We start from the raw sequence: 16,875 nt of genomic DNA on the forward strand, positions 1-16,875 counted from the left end.
AGAAGAGCAAAGCCGCTTGGAGGCTGAAATGCAGAAACGGCGTGATCGTATCGAGCGGTGGAGAGCCGACCGGAAACGGAAAGAACTCGAGTCAGCCAAAAAAGAAGTACAGAAGGGCAGTCTCGTTAGCAACATACAGATGCCTGCTAAGAAGTGGTCGCTAGAGGATGACTCAGGCGATGAAGGTGAAATTGCTCGTAATGGTATTTATTTCAATTTTTTATTTACTATTACATATATTATTTACATGCCATCTCATTGCTTGCCCCGTTTTTTCATATGCATAATATGATTTCTATTTCAAATTTACTTTGATTGTTGTATAAGTTTTTATTTAAATAATTTACAAAAAATATACACATCAAAAGTGCATAGGATATTTTTTATCTCTAGACAGTTTTGAATGTTTCGATATAGGCATATTACGACTGAGTCAAAACATCAAGTTTGTCTAGACTAGAGATAATGAGTATCCCAGAACTTTTTTGATGTGTGTAATTCTATAAGTAATGATTCTATACATGAGTTATATTATTTTAAGCTGAGGAGGCAGAAGCTAAAGAAAAAGCAGCTGCAGAGGAAAAAAAAGAAGCGGAAGACGAAATTGATCCATTGGATGCCTATATGCAAGAGGTTCAGCAAGTAAGTTCTTCAAATATATTTAAGTATTTTAAATAGAATTAAAATAATTAAATCAAAACTTATTGGAAAGTAATTGTTGTTTTCTTTTTAATGTATGTATGTACATGTTATTTATTGTTGGGTCCGCATCAAAAGTAGCTGCACACTTTTGCATTTTACAGCCAGATATTTAATGTAACACAACATTGACGAATGTTAATGCACAGAGTAGAAAAATGATCTACTTTTGATGATGTTTCAGGAAGTGCGCAAAGTGAATCAAATGGACCAGCAAAGGGGTCTAACTGTGCCCACCAATGGTGGGACTGGTATAGTTATTTTGACGGGCACAGCCAAGAAGAAGGTCTCAGAACAGAAAAATAAAGGTAACATACACACACACTACTCGCGCAATCTCGTGTATATTTATTTTCAACTAATCTGGTCTGTACTGGGAGGGAAAAGACTAATAATAAGCTAATAGAAAAAATTACGTATTTTGTTGTAATTTCCTTTAGACCAAAAGATAAAAAGAAAGACATAATAAAATATGAAAGGCATGTTTCACCATTGTGACAGATAAAAGTCATACCATCTCAGTTTATTCGGACAAAACAAACAGAGAGGGCATCACAGATATCTGTCCCACACATTATATCAATGGGTTGTGAATCAGGGCCTAAATGTTACACTGAAATTATCATCAGTATTTATATGTATTGTCATGAATGAGAAGCTTTGATGTTTTAAACTTTGATTTTGCATGCTATTTACTTAGTATCTTGTCTTTAGGTGAACTGATAGAACAGAACCAGGATGGCCTGGAGTATTCTTCCGAAGAAGAAAACGAAGACATTAAAGACACGGCAGCGAATCTCGCGTCGAAGCAAAGGAAAGAACTGGCTAAAGTAGACCACTCCAGCTTGGAATACATGCCGTTCCGGAAAGCTTTTTACACAGAGGTATTTCATAAAATTTTGTTTAACTTCCTCTTCTTCATTATCGGAGTGGTTGTAGATATCCCTATTTACATATTTGTAAACTAAACTAAATCATTCTAGGTGAGTGAGCTAGCTCGAATGTCCCCAGAAGAAGTGGAAGCGTATCGCACAGAGTTAGAAGGTATCCGCGTGAAAGGGAAAGGCTGCCCCAAGCCGATAAGGACGTGGGCTCACTGCGGCGTCAGCAAGAAAGAGATGGATATACTGAAGAAGCTCAACTTTGAAAAGCCTACGCCTATACAGGCTCAGGCGATACCGGCTATCATGTCGGGAAGGTAAATATTATTAATTTTATTAAGAGATTCTAAACTCAGTAAAAATTGATCAATGAGGAACTGAGAGCAATCTTGATTATTTAGCGATTCAAAACATGATACAATGAATTATTATGAATTACACACTTTTTTTTCTGCTTATTTGTAGGGATCTGGTACAGAACCATCCAAGCTAGTCCCTTATGGACACCTTGGTTTGACTTTGCTAACCTTACAACTCTTACAAGAAAAGTGTAAGCTGCTTTTAGTGTTAATTCCAGACACATCCTCACAGACAAATTTTTGCATATCATCATCATCATCATCATGTCAGCTGAAATACGTCCGCTGCTGGACATAGGCCCCCCCCCGAAGGCTCTCCACACAGACCGGTCTTGTGCTTTCCGCATCCACCGCGATCCCGCTACCTTAACCAGGTCGTCGCTCCATCTTGTTGGAGGCCTACCGACAGCTCGTCTTCTGATCCGCGGTCGCCATTTGAGAACCTTCTGACCCCATCGGCCATCAGTTCGGCGAGCAATGTAATGTTTTGCATTTAATGAGAGTTAAATCATCACAACTGTCTGAGATTTGCAAGAAGGTAGATTTGACCCCTTCTTTCTTTCTTACTTGACCCATTTGTTGTTGGAATGTGTTTGGAACTCAGACTTGAGAAGAAGAGTTGTGTTGTGTGTTGGTTTGGGTCCATGCACAAAGGCCAGGTCAATTGTTGGCTCTCAGAGCTGACATCTGACAAAGGATTTTGCATTTACTACTTTGATCTGTCCCTTGTGTAGGGAACTGAGCGAGTACCCATTGATGCTGAGATGATTACCTGGAGTGTTCAAACCACACCGATAAAAAAAAAGTTTGCACAGAATCAGTGCACAAGTCCGATTTAAATTTTGTCGGCATATTTAAATGTACCATTTAATTACTTCTTTACCAGGGACCTAATAGGCATAGCGAAGACCGGCTCTGGCAAAACCCTCGCCTTCATCTTACCAATGTTCCGGCACGTTCTGGACCAGTCTCCCCTCGAAGACACGGACGGCCCCATCTCCCTCATTATGACACCCACCAGGGAACTGTGCATGCAGATTGGGAAAGATATAAGGAAGTTTGCCAAGTCCTTGGGGCTGAGGGTCGTGTGTGTATACGGTGGCACTGGCATCTCTGAACAGGTTAGTATTGTCGGAATTATTAATCACCATCATCATCAGCTGGAAGACGTCCACTGCTGAGCAAAGGCCTCCCCCTTAGAACGCCACAGTGAATAATAACTCGCCACTTGCATCTGCTTGCCCGCAACTCTCACGATGTCTTCAGTCCACCTAGTGGGAGTGAGACCTAGTAGAAATTATTAATAACCCAGTGTATTCGTGTGGTGTCCTAGTTGTTTGACCTATGGCCTCTCAAGCAGTGTCGTGGTTTCAAATCCCGGCTCGCACTCGCACCCGTGAGTTTTTCGAAATACATGTGCGAAATTAGATTTGAAATTTATCACCAGCTTTACGGCGAAGGAAAGTATCGTGAAAAAATCTATATAAACCTGCAAAGCAATTCAATGGTGTGTGTGAAGTTCCTAATCCGCACTGGGCCCGCATGGAAACTATGGCCTCTGAGAGAAGGCTTATGCCCAGCAGTAGGACAAAGGCTTGGACAATGATTCGTGTTGCGAGTGCTTCGCATAGGTTTCCTCTGAGCATGAGAAGGCTTGGGTCTGTACTTGTAGTTTGTAGAAACACATCTAATCCTCTTTACCCTCGCCTTCGGCTCACGTACTGCGCTCTTCCACATTAATCTCCCTAGTTTGTAATGTACTATTACGTTCTAAATTTCCAGATAGCGGAGCTGAAACGTGGCGCTGAGATAATAGTGTGCACGCCGGGTCGTATGATCGACATGTTAGCGGCTAATTCCGGTCGCGTTACGAACCTGCGTCGGGTGTCGTACATCGTGCTTGACGAGGCTGACCGCATGTTTGACATGGGCTTTGAGCCACAGGTAAGACCATGGAATAAAAGGTTGCCCAGTAGACTTTATAGATAGACATTTTTTTTAGGTTGTGTTTACGCCTGGCTAGTACTTTTAGAGTAAAATTATACACAAAGAAAGGCTGGTGGAGCAACGCGTTGGCGGGCAAACTAAGATCTTTTGGTGGGCTACTTTGCGGTCCGCGGGCTTGGGTTTGCCCACCCTTTGTGTAATAGATAAACGAGCTTGGAAATGTCTAGTGGATTTGACATATTATGTCAACGTTAATAAATGCGAGGGTGTTTGTTGCTCTTTAATTCTAAAACTGCGTAACAAAAACGCTTATGTAGAATGTTGGACGTCTGGAATAACACAGACTGCTTTACACAACTGCCTGAAGGACGGCTATGTTTTTATATGTATCTATTTCTTTGGCCTCTGTAGCGTCAAACTGCTGGGCGGATTTCATCATATGATCATTAGATTCGTCTTAACCGTCAGAGTGATAGAGTATATCAATTTTTAATATTATGGCGTACGCGTAAAAACATATGAAGAGGTATTAGAATTATTTATTACTGGAACAATCTGGGTATCTACTGAAAGGTAATAATTAGCTAATTTTTTTATATATTATACAAGTTTTTAAGCTACCATTTTCAAAAAAATCAAAAACCTGACTATCTCTCTCGCTCTTTCTCTAAAAAAAACTTAAAAAAGAGAACTGATGTATGTAGTCTAGAACTAGTAAAAACAAGTCTAGCGGTGACTCCAGTCAGGAGCTGCAAGGTAATTGCAAGTCCTGATATAAATCCAGGATATTTTTGTCGGCAGGTAATGAAGATAATCGACAACATCCGCCCTGACCGACAGACCGTGATGTTCAGCGCGACTTTTCCACGCCAGATGGAGGCGCTGGCTCGAAGGATACTTCAGAAGCCCATCGAGATACAGGTACGTTATTTCCGCTTAAGAGTTGCTCAACGAGCTATGGAGTGGAGAGGGCTGTGCTCGGGGTTTCTCTACGGGATCGAATCAGAAATGAGATCCGTAGAAAACGAGGGTCACCGATATAGCCAAGCGGATTAGCCCGTTCAAGCGGCAATGGGTAGGCCACATAGCACGGAGAACAGATGGCCGTTGGGCCGAAAAGTTCTCGAGTGGAGACCGCGGATTGGCGTAAGACGTCCAACAACGAGATGGACGGATGACTTGGTTGAAGCAGAAGGCTCGCGGTGGGTGCAGGCCGCTTCCAACCGAAGCAACTGGAGATCTATGGGGAGGTCAGTACAACAGTCCTATGGTGATGATGATGATGATGATGATACATTTCTGGTAATATGTACTAAGAAAGCAGAAGTCCTCAGGCCATGTACATTCTAAAAATTCTGTTACCCATTGGAATTATATGTTGAAGTAACTTATTTGAGCTATTTGGCGTAAGTGTGTGAATATCAACAAATAACTAGAATTCACAATGTACAGTCATAAAATTTCCCATAAACAAACAACTAACAATCCCATGGACAATAAGGATCCTCCTATGTGGTCTGAAATAAATCTTTTTACCCGACTGCGAAGTAGTAGGGTTATTTTTTTTCTTTTATTTACATACTAGCTTTTGCCCGCAGCTTCGCCCGCGTGGAATTTGGTTATCGCGCGCTGTTCCCTCAGGAACTGTGCATTTTCCTGGGATATAAAAAGTAGCCTATGCCAAAAATCACGTCGATCCGTCGCTCCGTTTCGACGTGAAAGACGGACAAACATACAAACAAACATACAAACACACACACTTTCGCATTTATAATGATGTAAATAATGAAGAATGGATAAACAAGTAAAGAACTCAGTGGAAGAAAATGGTTTGTCGCAAATATTAAATATCCAATTTCAAGACGCAATTGAAAGAGTAATGCTTTCTTCATGCGGCTTCTAAATTGAATTTGTAATAATATTTGTGACCTTCCTTAATTTCCCACTCACCTCTTTAGCTATATTTATTTGAGTGCACAAGCAAGCGTCATTATTCCGAGTAAAATCATAACAGCGTGATTTAGGAATATCGCCGAATGTAACAGCGCCATCTGTGGGAATCTTATGTAACTGAAACTTGTTTTTTTACTATATGATAAAGTGGCGTAGTCGATTTGGTAAACAATTGGTTTCTATTTTAAATTGAAGCAGATAAAAGTGTGCCATTGTAGAAGACAAAAATTTTACAAGAGTAAAAAAAAAGAAAAAGATTTACCATAGGGGATTTGAAAGCAGGAAAATTAGTCAAAAAAAAATACAAAAAGATGAAACATACAAAAAGATGTAGATTTTGATTTGAACTTAGGACAAATCATACAAAAATCCAAAAACATGTGGTTTTGGAGAATTGAACATTGGTAACTTTTTATCTGACTGTCAAAACAAAATTCTCCTATAACTTTTATAAGGCAATAGCTAGTTGACGTCACTTATTTGCTAACTTAAACTACTTGCTACTTATTCGTTAAAAGTAACTAAATTTGTTTTTAATGTTTTACATTTTTTTATGGCTTTTAACTTTTTATATGTTTGTTTGTTTGCTTCAAATTTTGCATGTTAATATTGACCCACTTCGAGTCGTCGAATTGACGAGATTTAATTTTTTTGACACCTGAAAATGACTACAGGAATCGAAAGAGTTTTGCTTCCTGAACACGAAAAAATATTTATTATAATTTATTTCTCCATAAAAAAATACAAGAAATTAAAAATATATAAACGTAAACCAAAAATATATGACTATTGTCAAGAGGGCGCTATTGTTCTTATTTATATGGCAATAGTTCAGTATAGTCGGAACAATGACATCTTGACTGGTCTACACCGTTTACCTGTTAGCTCTGATGTTGATTTGGAATGGTTTTGTAGTGAAATAGTTTCATTCCCCAAGCGTTTTTTTAACACATTATTTACAATGATCCGTTGTTGACTATTAATCGTTTTTGACAATCATTAAAATTATTGCCAGTGTAAGAAATTAGTTACAATGAAATTCCGCAACATGGCGAATAGTCATATATTTCTGGTCAGGCTTTACCTGAATTTACTAATACTACCACAGAATAGATATGTTTCCTTTGCCTTTTTCACCAGAAAAAAGAGCTGTCATAATTTTTAATTTGACATTGATATTGACACTTGGCGGACAACGAACGACCGACGTGTTAGTGTTATTGATTCAAATAAGATTTTAGCAGCCCGTAGTTGTGATCGAAATGGACCCGAATAAATAGACTAAGGGGCTGTTTCACCATCCATTGATAAGTGTTAACTGACGGTTAAATGTGATGCCGTCTCAGTCTATTTTATGAAACAAATAGAGACGGCATCATATTTAACCACCAGTTAACACTAATCAATGGATGGTGAAACAGCCCCTAAGTATATAACCCTCCGAAATATACCAAATATTGTTTCGTGCCTAATTGCAAAACTGATTCATCAAAGGCACCGTATAGACATTTCGTTCCAAATCGTCAATGTTATGATCATCCGCTGTATCCGTAAGAAAGCCGGGTGTCGTAACGTATTTATCTGCAGTCCAGTATCAGTATCCATAGCTAAAATCGTCGTAGCAGTCTTATATTTTAAGTTTCAGAGCAAGAAAGAACCAAACCGCCTATGTATGCAAACCACACGCTACGCACAACAAAATTTTGACAACGTCAACGTCAGATTTACGTCATCACTTTTTTTTTAAATAGAGTAGACTAAAGTAATGGATCTATTGTGTGGTAGTTTTGGAGTTATGCCCTTTTAGAATAAGCATATCTTAATAAAATTGTAATAAGTTAACTATAATCCTAGTAAAAATGTAAAACTATCAGCATCTTTCTCTTTACAAACAGAATACAGAAAACGAATCAAATTATAGTCTTAGAAATATGACATCTTGTCAATTGACTTTAAATTTGGTATGTACAGTCACGTCACGACAATGTATTGCCCAGTCACTTGACTGAAATTTGGATGTGTAATTCTATTCTGATTTATTCATTGCCATTTCAACGAGCTAATTCTTGCTTGAGCTTGATGAGTATCATAATGTTCATAACTATTCATATCATAACCTAATTGATATTCTACCACAGGTGGGCGGACGAAGCGTAGTCTGCAAGGACGTGGAACAACACGTAGCCATCTTGGAGGATGACGCCAAGTTCTTCAAGCTGCTGGAACTCCTGGGGCTGTACAGTCAGTTGGGCAGCATCATCGTGTTCGTGGACAAGCAGGAAAACGCGGACAGTCTGCTCAAAGATTTGATGAAGGCTTCATATTCCTGCATGAGCTTACATGGAGGTATGTATTTCGTGAGACCACTCACGCTAAGTAACTAACTCTTTTTTGTGTTTGAATGTTGTCAAGATTTTAAACTTATTGGGTACAGTTTCAACATTTATATACTGTTGTGCTAAAATGCGGTCATTGATGCAGCGGTTGGAGATTTTCATTTTAAATGTACACTTTACTTTGTTTTCAGAATGACATAAATCTGGGTTCTTCTTACTCAGAATCACGGGCACTGATTGATTATTAGCAAGAAAAAAAAATATCCTCAATTTTTCATACAATTTTTACGACCAGTATAAACTGTTATAATATAACTTACGAATATGACAAAAACGGGGAAATTTTTTTCTTCGTCCAAATCAATAGTGCTAATGGTTCTGAGTAAGAAGAACCCAAAGTTAGCTTACTCGAAAAACAAAATTACCTAAATAACACACGTAAAAAAAAAACCGCTGTTGTATACGGCAGGGATGGCGAAAGAATGGCAAACGACTAAAAATATGTGCACTTCATTAATCTCTTCTAATCATGGAATGTGTGTATTTCATTGATAGTTTATTAGTGAAATAAACTAATGAGCGTGTCGTTATTAGCCTTAATACTTAATATAAATAAAATAGACGTTATTATTACCTACCTCAATTACATCGGTATATGTATGCTTAGTAAAAATTAAGTCTTTTTTTGCGAGTTTCAAGCTAAAAGTTTACCTCTACCATACTGTTTATAACAAACCAGACTACAGGTTTCATATTTCTTTACAGGTTGCTGTGCGTCCTCGACATTATACTTTACCCGTCATTACGTTTGACAAATTAATTCAATAGATTGAATGCCTTACATAAATCGTGCTGAAAATATTTAATTTAATAAAGAAGTCTTATACTTACGATGTCTATGTCTAGTTTTTAAGAAAAAGTTGGATACCAACGTATATGAAAACTAAACATTTTCAACAGTTTAACAGACAGTCCAAGTTCATTTATGTTTTTTGACGTCTTAGTAACGTACGTTATATGATCTGGCCCCTGTACGACAACAATTACAAGGTTGCATCTCGACATTATTCTTAACTTTTTCATAAAAAAGTGTCAATATGTGAAATTTTAGCACTTGTAACTTTTGTGGTATAGGGAGTGGTCTAGATGCAGGTGGAATTGATAACCTCCTTTTTACAAGTCAAATAAAGAGCAGTGTACAGCGCATCTCATCTCACTCCTTCAGCCAAAGAAAAGGCGAGGTTTGATTTTGATTGTATTTAAAGCGAAACTGTTATTTCCACGTTTTATGTCGCGCATTCAATCGCCTGTGCTCTCCGTTGATATGCAATATATTAATGCGTGCCTGTTACAGGGATTGATCAATTCGACAGGGACTCCACCATTGTTGATTTCAAGAACGGCAAAGTGAAGCTCCTGGTAGCGACTAGTGTGGCGGCGCGCGGGCTGGACGTCAAACAACTGGTGCTGGTAGTCAACTATGACTGCCCTAACCATTATGAGGACTACGTGCATAGGTGAGGATGCTTTGGGAGTTGTAGAAAGAAATCAAGAAAGGAAACACATAAAATACATGTATTTAACGGTATTTATGTTTTAACATTACAATCATAGAAGAAAGAAAAAAACATGAGCGATATGTGTAAGATAATCCAGTGTAGGTAGGTACTACGTAATGAAACACGACCGCTAGAATGAGAGCTCGTTTTTTGCAATGAGACCAAGACGCTAAATAGGACCCCACTAAGCATAAATAGTACATTGTGTCTTAAGGGCGGTAAATAAGGAATTACGAGCGAGAGTATTAGAATTTAATAAATTTAGTTTGAGCCGATGCCCCTGGCGCAGCTCTTGGCCCGCCGCAAAAAAAAAAATAAAAAAATAAGTAAATTAAAGTAAATAGGTACTTAATTGAAAAATTATATTTTCTAAAAATTCAACTATAGCTATAATTACCATCATTTACATGTCCCCTGAAACAAAAGCTTACTGTTGAGTAGAAAAAAGTCAGAACCAACAGCTTATATACAAAAATATGAACATGAAAATAGTGACACAGAGCCACTAGGATTATTATGACCACTTTATTCCTTATTAAAATTTAGCTTCAAATTTTTAGCTGTAAAATGTGCGTAACTAAACCAACCTTAACTCCTTTAGATGCGGGCGCACCGGCAGAGCAGGCAACAAAGGTTTCGCCTGGACGTTCCTAACCCCGGAACAAGGCCGGTACGCGGGTGACGTGCTACGTGCTATGGAGCTGAGCGGCGCAGTCGTGCCGCCCACCCTACGCGCCTTGTGGGATTCGTACAAGGACGCGCAAGAAAAGGATGGCAAGAAGGTTCATACAGGAGGTGGATTTAGCGGAAAGGGTGAGTGAATACAAGACTATTCTTTGTTTGAAGATATCCTCGACACTGTTTGGCCAGTTAAGTATTTAAGTGTATCTGCAAAATAAAGATGTTATGTTGTCGCCATATTGAGGAAACAATTTTTTTTTTAGCTAACTGCCTTACATAGAATTAAAAAATTAGACAATACTAAATTGAACGAAATATTTAAATGGTTTAACTTTTAAAGCTGGTTTTTTATTTTAATATTTTGTGTATTATGTATACAAGTTGTGATTGATTACATAAAAAAAATCAAGTCAAAATAGCTCAAGGCCAGATGTTGTTCCCTTATCCAGCTCCGGCCTTTAATCTTTATGAATTTTGTTACAAATAAAATTATTTGTTTTTGTTTTTTAATAATAATCAGTGCACAGAAGTACAAAACAAGAGCAGGCGGAACTTGACTAGACTTTCATGCTGTGGGTTGTATAATAAGTATTACATAGCAGACATTTTTAATTTACATGACATTAATTTGCAAGAGCTCGAAGTCGCAGTGCTGGATCGTCAATTGGAAAAATGAGAGCCCTATGTTCCTCATTAGTAATACAAAGTTTCGGCGTGACCAAAGTATAGGCCGAAATTGCATTTTGAAGTCAATCAGGCCGAAACCGCCCCCTCTTCAGTATCTCAGTCAGTATCAGGAAACCCACACGTCTATGAACTTAAATACATTGCAGGTTTCAAGTTCGACGAATCAGAAGCGCAAGCGGCGACCGAGAAGAAGAAGTACCAGAAGGCAGCGCTCGGGCTCCAAGACTCTGACGACGAGGACGTCGAAGGCGACCTCGACCAGCAGATAGAAACCATGCTGGCTGCTAAGAAGATCGTCAAAGAGATCAAGGTTAATGTCATATTATTATAGATACCTGGAATAATAAAGATACGCTACTTTTTATCGATATACCCACGGGATCGAGGTAGAATCTCGAAATCTCATCCGCTGGGTATGGAGTCACGAAATTTGGCACTGTTGTTTATAATGCAACTGGAATTGTTAGGAATTCGTATTGGCAGATGTCAACATGACGTATGTCGCACAAAGGCCGAGACTTCTGGAATAACTACTACTGGAATGGCTACTCTTTACCTCGATATTCCCACGGGGTAGGGATAAAATCTTAAATTTTCAACCGCCAACATCATTTTTGTCAAAGAGATATGGGAATTCAGTAAAATCCCTGCTGGTTTTTATGGTTTACGCGTGCAAAAACACCATGACTGTGGTCACAGTAGATTGTAGAGTAATGTAATAATAGTAGATTATTGTCGTGGCCTGGAAGTAGGCATTGCTGGCTGAGTATGAGTATTAAACGGACGGGCTTGCGAGTCGTTTAACTAATACGAAGCCGCAATTGCTATTCAGCCGAGACTAATATAAAGCTTTCTCAAATGCTGAATTCTGAAATAGAATAAACTTTTCCAAAATATTTTATAAAATTTAGTTTACAATATTTTTTTTCATATGCTTTCCCGCCTTTTTCATTAAATAAACTGCAGGTGTATTTTTCCACGAAAACACCACAAGCTCAGACCAATAGAAAAAGTCCGGAGTTCCAACAAAATATCTGATACCGGCTATGACTTGGCTGTATATCGATTTGCCACATTTCAGGCCTTTTTAAACTTAAAAAAAATGTGACTGATTGCAGGCGCGCTAATTCATTATTGTCGAGCTAGCGCGCCAGCAATCTTTTTAACTTTTTAATTTTTCGCTGAATAAACTATGCACTTCACCTTCTGATATGTAAAGAATAATTCAACTTACGGTCATTTTTGAGAAAATTGTTATCCACAGCCGGGTTTGGTGCGCCGGGAGCGCCGGGGGCGGCGGCGGCGGGCGGCGCGGGCGCCGACGTGAAGCTGGAGCTGGCGCGCCGGCTCGCGTCGCGCATCAACTCTGGCCAAGGGGCTGGCGCCGAGCACAGGGCGCCACCAGCAGGCCGCCGAGGCCATCCTGAAGGGGGCGCCATCCGCCCACACGCTCATCACGGTAGGTCAACAATGACACTTTAATTGATAAGGGCTACCGTTTTCGTGCGTCGTGCTCACCATTTCGCGCCACTGTAGACAAAGGTCCTGCCTGAAGTAAAGTGGTTAGTTTGTTGTTACGGGCGTGAAAACAAAATTTATATTTAAATCATATTTAATACCTTAAAACCGTACCATAAAAATATCGAGCATGCCAGAGTGTTGCGTAGTCCCGTTTTGTTCGGAAAAAAGAGAGGACAAAGGTTTCCGAAAGACAAAACTGTCTCAAAACACAAACATTCATTGCCCTGTAACGCATATTTGCCATAATTTCGGGTATTGCAAAATATTCACAAAATTATTCTAACTATAAATGAACGGATGCGAGACATGGTTCGTAAGGAAGGATATCACCGATCGTTTGCAGGTGTTTGTTAACAAATGCCTGAGGCGTATCCTTGGAATTTTTGGCCTCGAACTATCTCAAACGCAAGACTGTGGCAAATGACTGACCAGAAGCAGTAAGCCGAGAAGTTATGATAAGGAAATGGCGATAGATTGGACACACGCTTCGAGGGTCGAATGATCACCTGCCCAAGCAGGGTCTCCGTTGGCAATCTACTGGCAGAAGACGGCCAGGACGTCCTCGGACCACGTGGAGGCGATCAGTTGAGAAGGAGGCTGGCTCAATTGGTCTCGGCTGGGAAGAGCTGGAAAAGCTGCGCAAGATCGAGCCAAATGGAAAACTCTATCTACGAGCCCTATGTCCCTAGTGAGGGATAACAGGATCACATCATCATCATCATCATAAATGAACCGGCGTAGCTCACCCATAAACAGTGACATTTGACATTTCGGAAACCTCTCGCTACACTAGCGCCTCTAGCGGCGAATTCATACGCGATAGCCCTCATCTAATGTGAGTTTTAGTGACAGGCTAGTCAGCGCTAGTATCGCGTGGTCCGTTTGAAAACTGCCATTTATGTCGGTTCTGTCGTGTATTTATCAGGATAATTAAAATTTAGGGCAATTCAGGATCACTTTGTTAACAAGCTTACCATCAGGGGAAGCATAAGGCAACCGCTGGTGAGTATCTAAGTAAAAAAAAAGTGTGGGCATTAATAATTTGCAGGTGGTAGGACCTTGTGCAAAGTCCGCCCGGATTGCTACCACCATCTTGCTCGCTAATCCTGCCGTGAAGCAGCAGTGCTTGTGCTTGTACTGTTGTGTTTCGGTGTGGAGAGTACAGCCGGTGAAATTACTGGCACTTGAGGTATCCCATCTTAGGCCTCTAGGTTGGCAACGCATCTGCAATCCCCCTGGTGTTGCAGGTGTCTATGGGCGGTGGTGATCTCTTACCATCAGGAGACCCACTTGCTCGTTTGCCATCCAGTCAAATAAAAAAAATAGCATGGAAAGGGTATAAGGGTTCCCCACATCTATGGTTGAGGAATCGGCAAAAGCCAATAGATAAAAACTTTTATGTCCATGCAGTGAGAGCTAAAATCGCGTCGACGACTTTTTCGTTCTTATTGCGTAGACATAAAGCTTTTTTATCCGCTCTTGCCGATCCCACGTCGATAGATTTGGAGAGATAAAGCGGCATCAATCTTGGAGAATACTGCTAAATTTTTGCCGAAGCCAGAGATGAGTGGAAGGACAAAGGGAAGGCCTCTGCCCAGCCGTGGGACACCTTATAAGCTATTTAAAAAAAAAGAGTTCTGTGCTTTAATTAATCGCTCAAAACACCATCTGTTTCCAGGCTAAGACGGTAGCAGAGCAGCTGGCCGCCAAATTAAACACGCGTCTCAATTACCAGCCGCGCGACGAAAGTGCCAACGAGCCCGCTGAAGAAGTGTTTAGGAAGTACGAGACGGAACTGGAGATCAATGACTTCCCGCAGCAGGCGCGCTGGCGAGTCACTAGCAAGGTTGGTGTCGTTAGACTTAGCACACTGTAACAACCCGACGGCCATTCGACTCATCCTTAACGCATTGACTGCCACCTGACCTCCACAGGTGCCACCGACGCACATGTGCGTTCAAGATGTATGAATAATTATGACAGCGGCACTGGGTGAAGTTCCGAAAACGCACATATGCGTCGGTGGCAGTGAATGCGTTAAATACGGATATTTAAGCCTTATGTCGTATTTCCCATGGCTTATCCCTTGTTAGCAACCGAATCGTGGCCCACTGTGGAACCTTTTTTTAGAAAAATCCATAGTGAGATGGGATGGTTTGACTAGGGAATTTATTATGGCATTTACTTTGAGAAAGTTCTACGGTGGGTCAGGAATCAAATGGTTCGACTGTACAGTGAGGTAATGAGATTACGTATAAATTAAAACTACCTACCCCCCGCCTCCAGCTTTGCCTGTGTCACTCAGTGCACATCATTTGCACTCAGTCATGTGGTGATTATTTCACTATTTTTAGTTGACGGACACATTATTTGATTTTTGTAACACACGGCAAACAACACATTTATCATTGGCGCATGTTACTTGGCCGACCGTGGCGCTCAAAAGGTAAATTTACAGGCATCGTACTTTTAATGTGTTTGCGATATAGACATTGTAGTTAGATTAACAATTATAGCTCAATTATTTTACTATGTTTGTTCGAATCTCAACCTTAGCACCGAGCCAATAAGAGAATGAGTGTGGCCAATTATTGATATCACAAGATTGCAATACTTATTAGTTTTGCCAGACATGTTTACTGGTTAAGTCTGCCCCCGGTACTTTCTGATAACCTTAGCACTTAAATGCACGCTGCAATCCGATGCAATACTCAGTCAGTGTTGTATCATTGTACAAAATGTTGCTCAAACTAGCTCTAATTGGTGCTTTAGTATTCTTCTGTGTTAAACTCTTTAACAGGCGGAGGTGCTACCATTATGTTTAGGTGAGGTTAAAATTAGTTATTTGCTGTAAAGAAACGTGAGTTTATTACCGACCTTTATTGGGTTGGTGATGCAATTCGAGTTTTTATTTTAAGCGTATACGAATTAGTCAATGGTAGAAATGCCATAATTTGCTGGAATAGTAAAAAAAATTAAGTATCAAGTCGAAAACCCATTTCGTGTCGTCGTTAACCCTGAGTTATGGATGACAGTTCCATGGATTTTGATACTTCTTAGTCTTGGTTTAGAGCTGGTTCACACTAGCGTTTTTGTCGGTCAAGATTTAATATAATAATAATAATAAATAAATATCACGGGACAATTCACACCAATTGACTTAGTCCCAAAGTAAGCTTAGCAAAGCTTGTGTTATGGGTACCAAGCAACGGATAAATATAATTATATAGATAGATACATACTTAAATACATATTAAACACCCAAGACCCGAGAACAAACATACGTATTTTTCATACAAATATCTGCCCCGACAAGGCCCTGACACGGGAATCGAACCCGGGACCTCAAGCTTCGTAGTCAGGTTCTCTAACCACTAGGCCATCTGGTCGTCTAAATTATATTGTCTATATTAATAGTAACATTTTTGTTCCAACTTCTCATCAGCAGGCAATCTGTTAGCAAATACCACCATCAAGCCGGAAAGCGAACAAATCTCAACTTGAACATTCCTCTTTCCAGGAGGCTCTGGCCCTGATCAGCGAATACTCCGAAGCAGGCATCACAGTCCGCGGCACGTACGTCCCCCCAGGCAAGAACCCGCCCGAAGGGGAACGGAAGCTGTACCTGGCCATAGAAAGCTCCCAGGAACTCGCCGTGGCCAAAGCCAAGTCGGAGATCACGCGTCTGATCAAGGAAGAATTGCTGAAACTGCAGACCTCTGCCCATCACATGGTCAACAAGGCTAGATATAAGGTCTTGTAGGATTAAATTTGCGAAGTTGTAGCAGTGTTTTATTTGTTGTAATTCTTTTTCACCTTCGACTTACAATGTAAACCGTGAAATGTTTCCCGCAGGGCATTGTTTACTTTTCCTTTTTTGTTTGTCTAGACGACCGAGTTATCTAACTATTAGTGGCAGTACTCTATGGTTAGATTATATAAGGTTTTATGGTACAGTGGGGGTAGGAAAACCTTCGTCAGTTATTAAATTGATTCCTTTACAAAGTCTTAGACTCGTAGTACGTTTTGAAACCAAAGTATTAAGTAGACAAGTGCATATCAAATTATACTTACTTGACATGATAACAAGGGTCAAAATAGTATACACCTCGTAACATATATCTAGTTTCAAACCAATGTTTGAAACCTTTTTAATAAACAACTTCGTAAAAGTTTCAATCCAATAATGTTCTATTAAATTGTCAGAGTTTGTCAGTGCCAAGGTGTAGTTGTATTGTAGGGTTGCTTTTGG

The 16,875-nt window shown here is 39.9% G+C and overlaps 1 protein-coding gene across 1 annotated transcript; it reads left to right on the forward strand.

The window, feature by feature from the left end:
• The first annotated feature begins 28 nt into the window (after positions 1-28).
• Positions 29-16,386, forward strand: Prp5 (pre-mRNA processing factor 5). Its single transcript, XM_074105912.1, has 14 exons — positions 29-185; positions 542-642; positions 884-1,007; positions 1,414-1,583; positions 1,683-1,897; positions 2,826-3,060; positions 3,722-3,883; positions 4,688-4,807; positions 7,978-8,185; positions 9,530-9,692; positions 10,336-10,547; positions 11,249-11,412; positions 14,302-14,469; positions 16,144-16,386. Exons 1-14 carry the CDS (start codon positions 29-31, stop codon positions 16,384-16,386), a joined length of 2,442 nt encoding a protein of 813 aa, XP_073962013.1.
• The last annotated feature ends 489 nt before the right edge of the window (positions 16,387-16,875 follow it).

Source organism: Choristoneura fumiferana, chromosome 23 (genome assembly GCF_025370935.1).
Source record: "Choristoneura fumiferana chromosome 23, NRCan_CFum_1, whole genome shotgun sequence".
NCBI lineage: Eukaryota > Metazoa > Arthropoda > Insecta > Lepidoptera > Tortricidae > Choristoneura > Choristoneura fumiferana.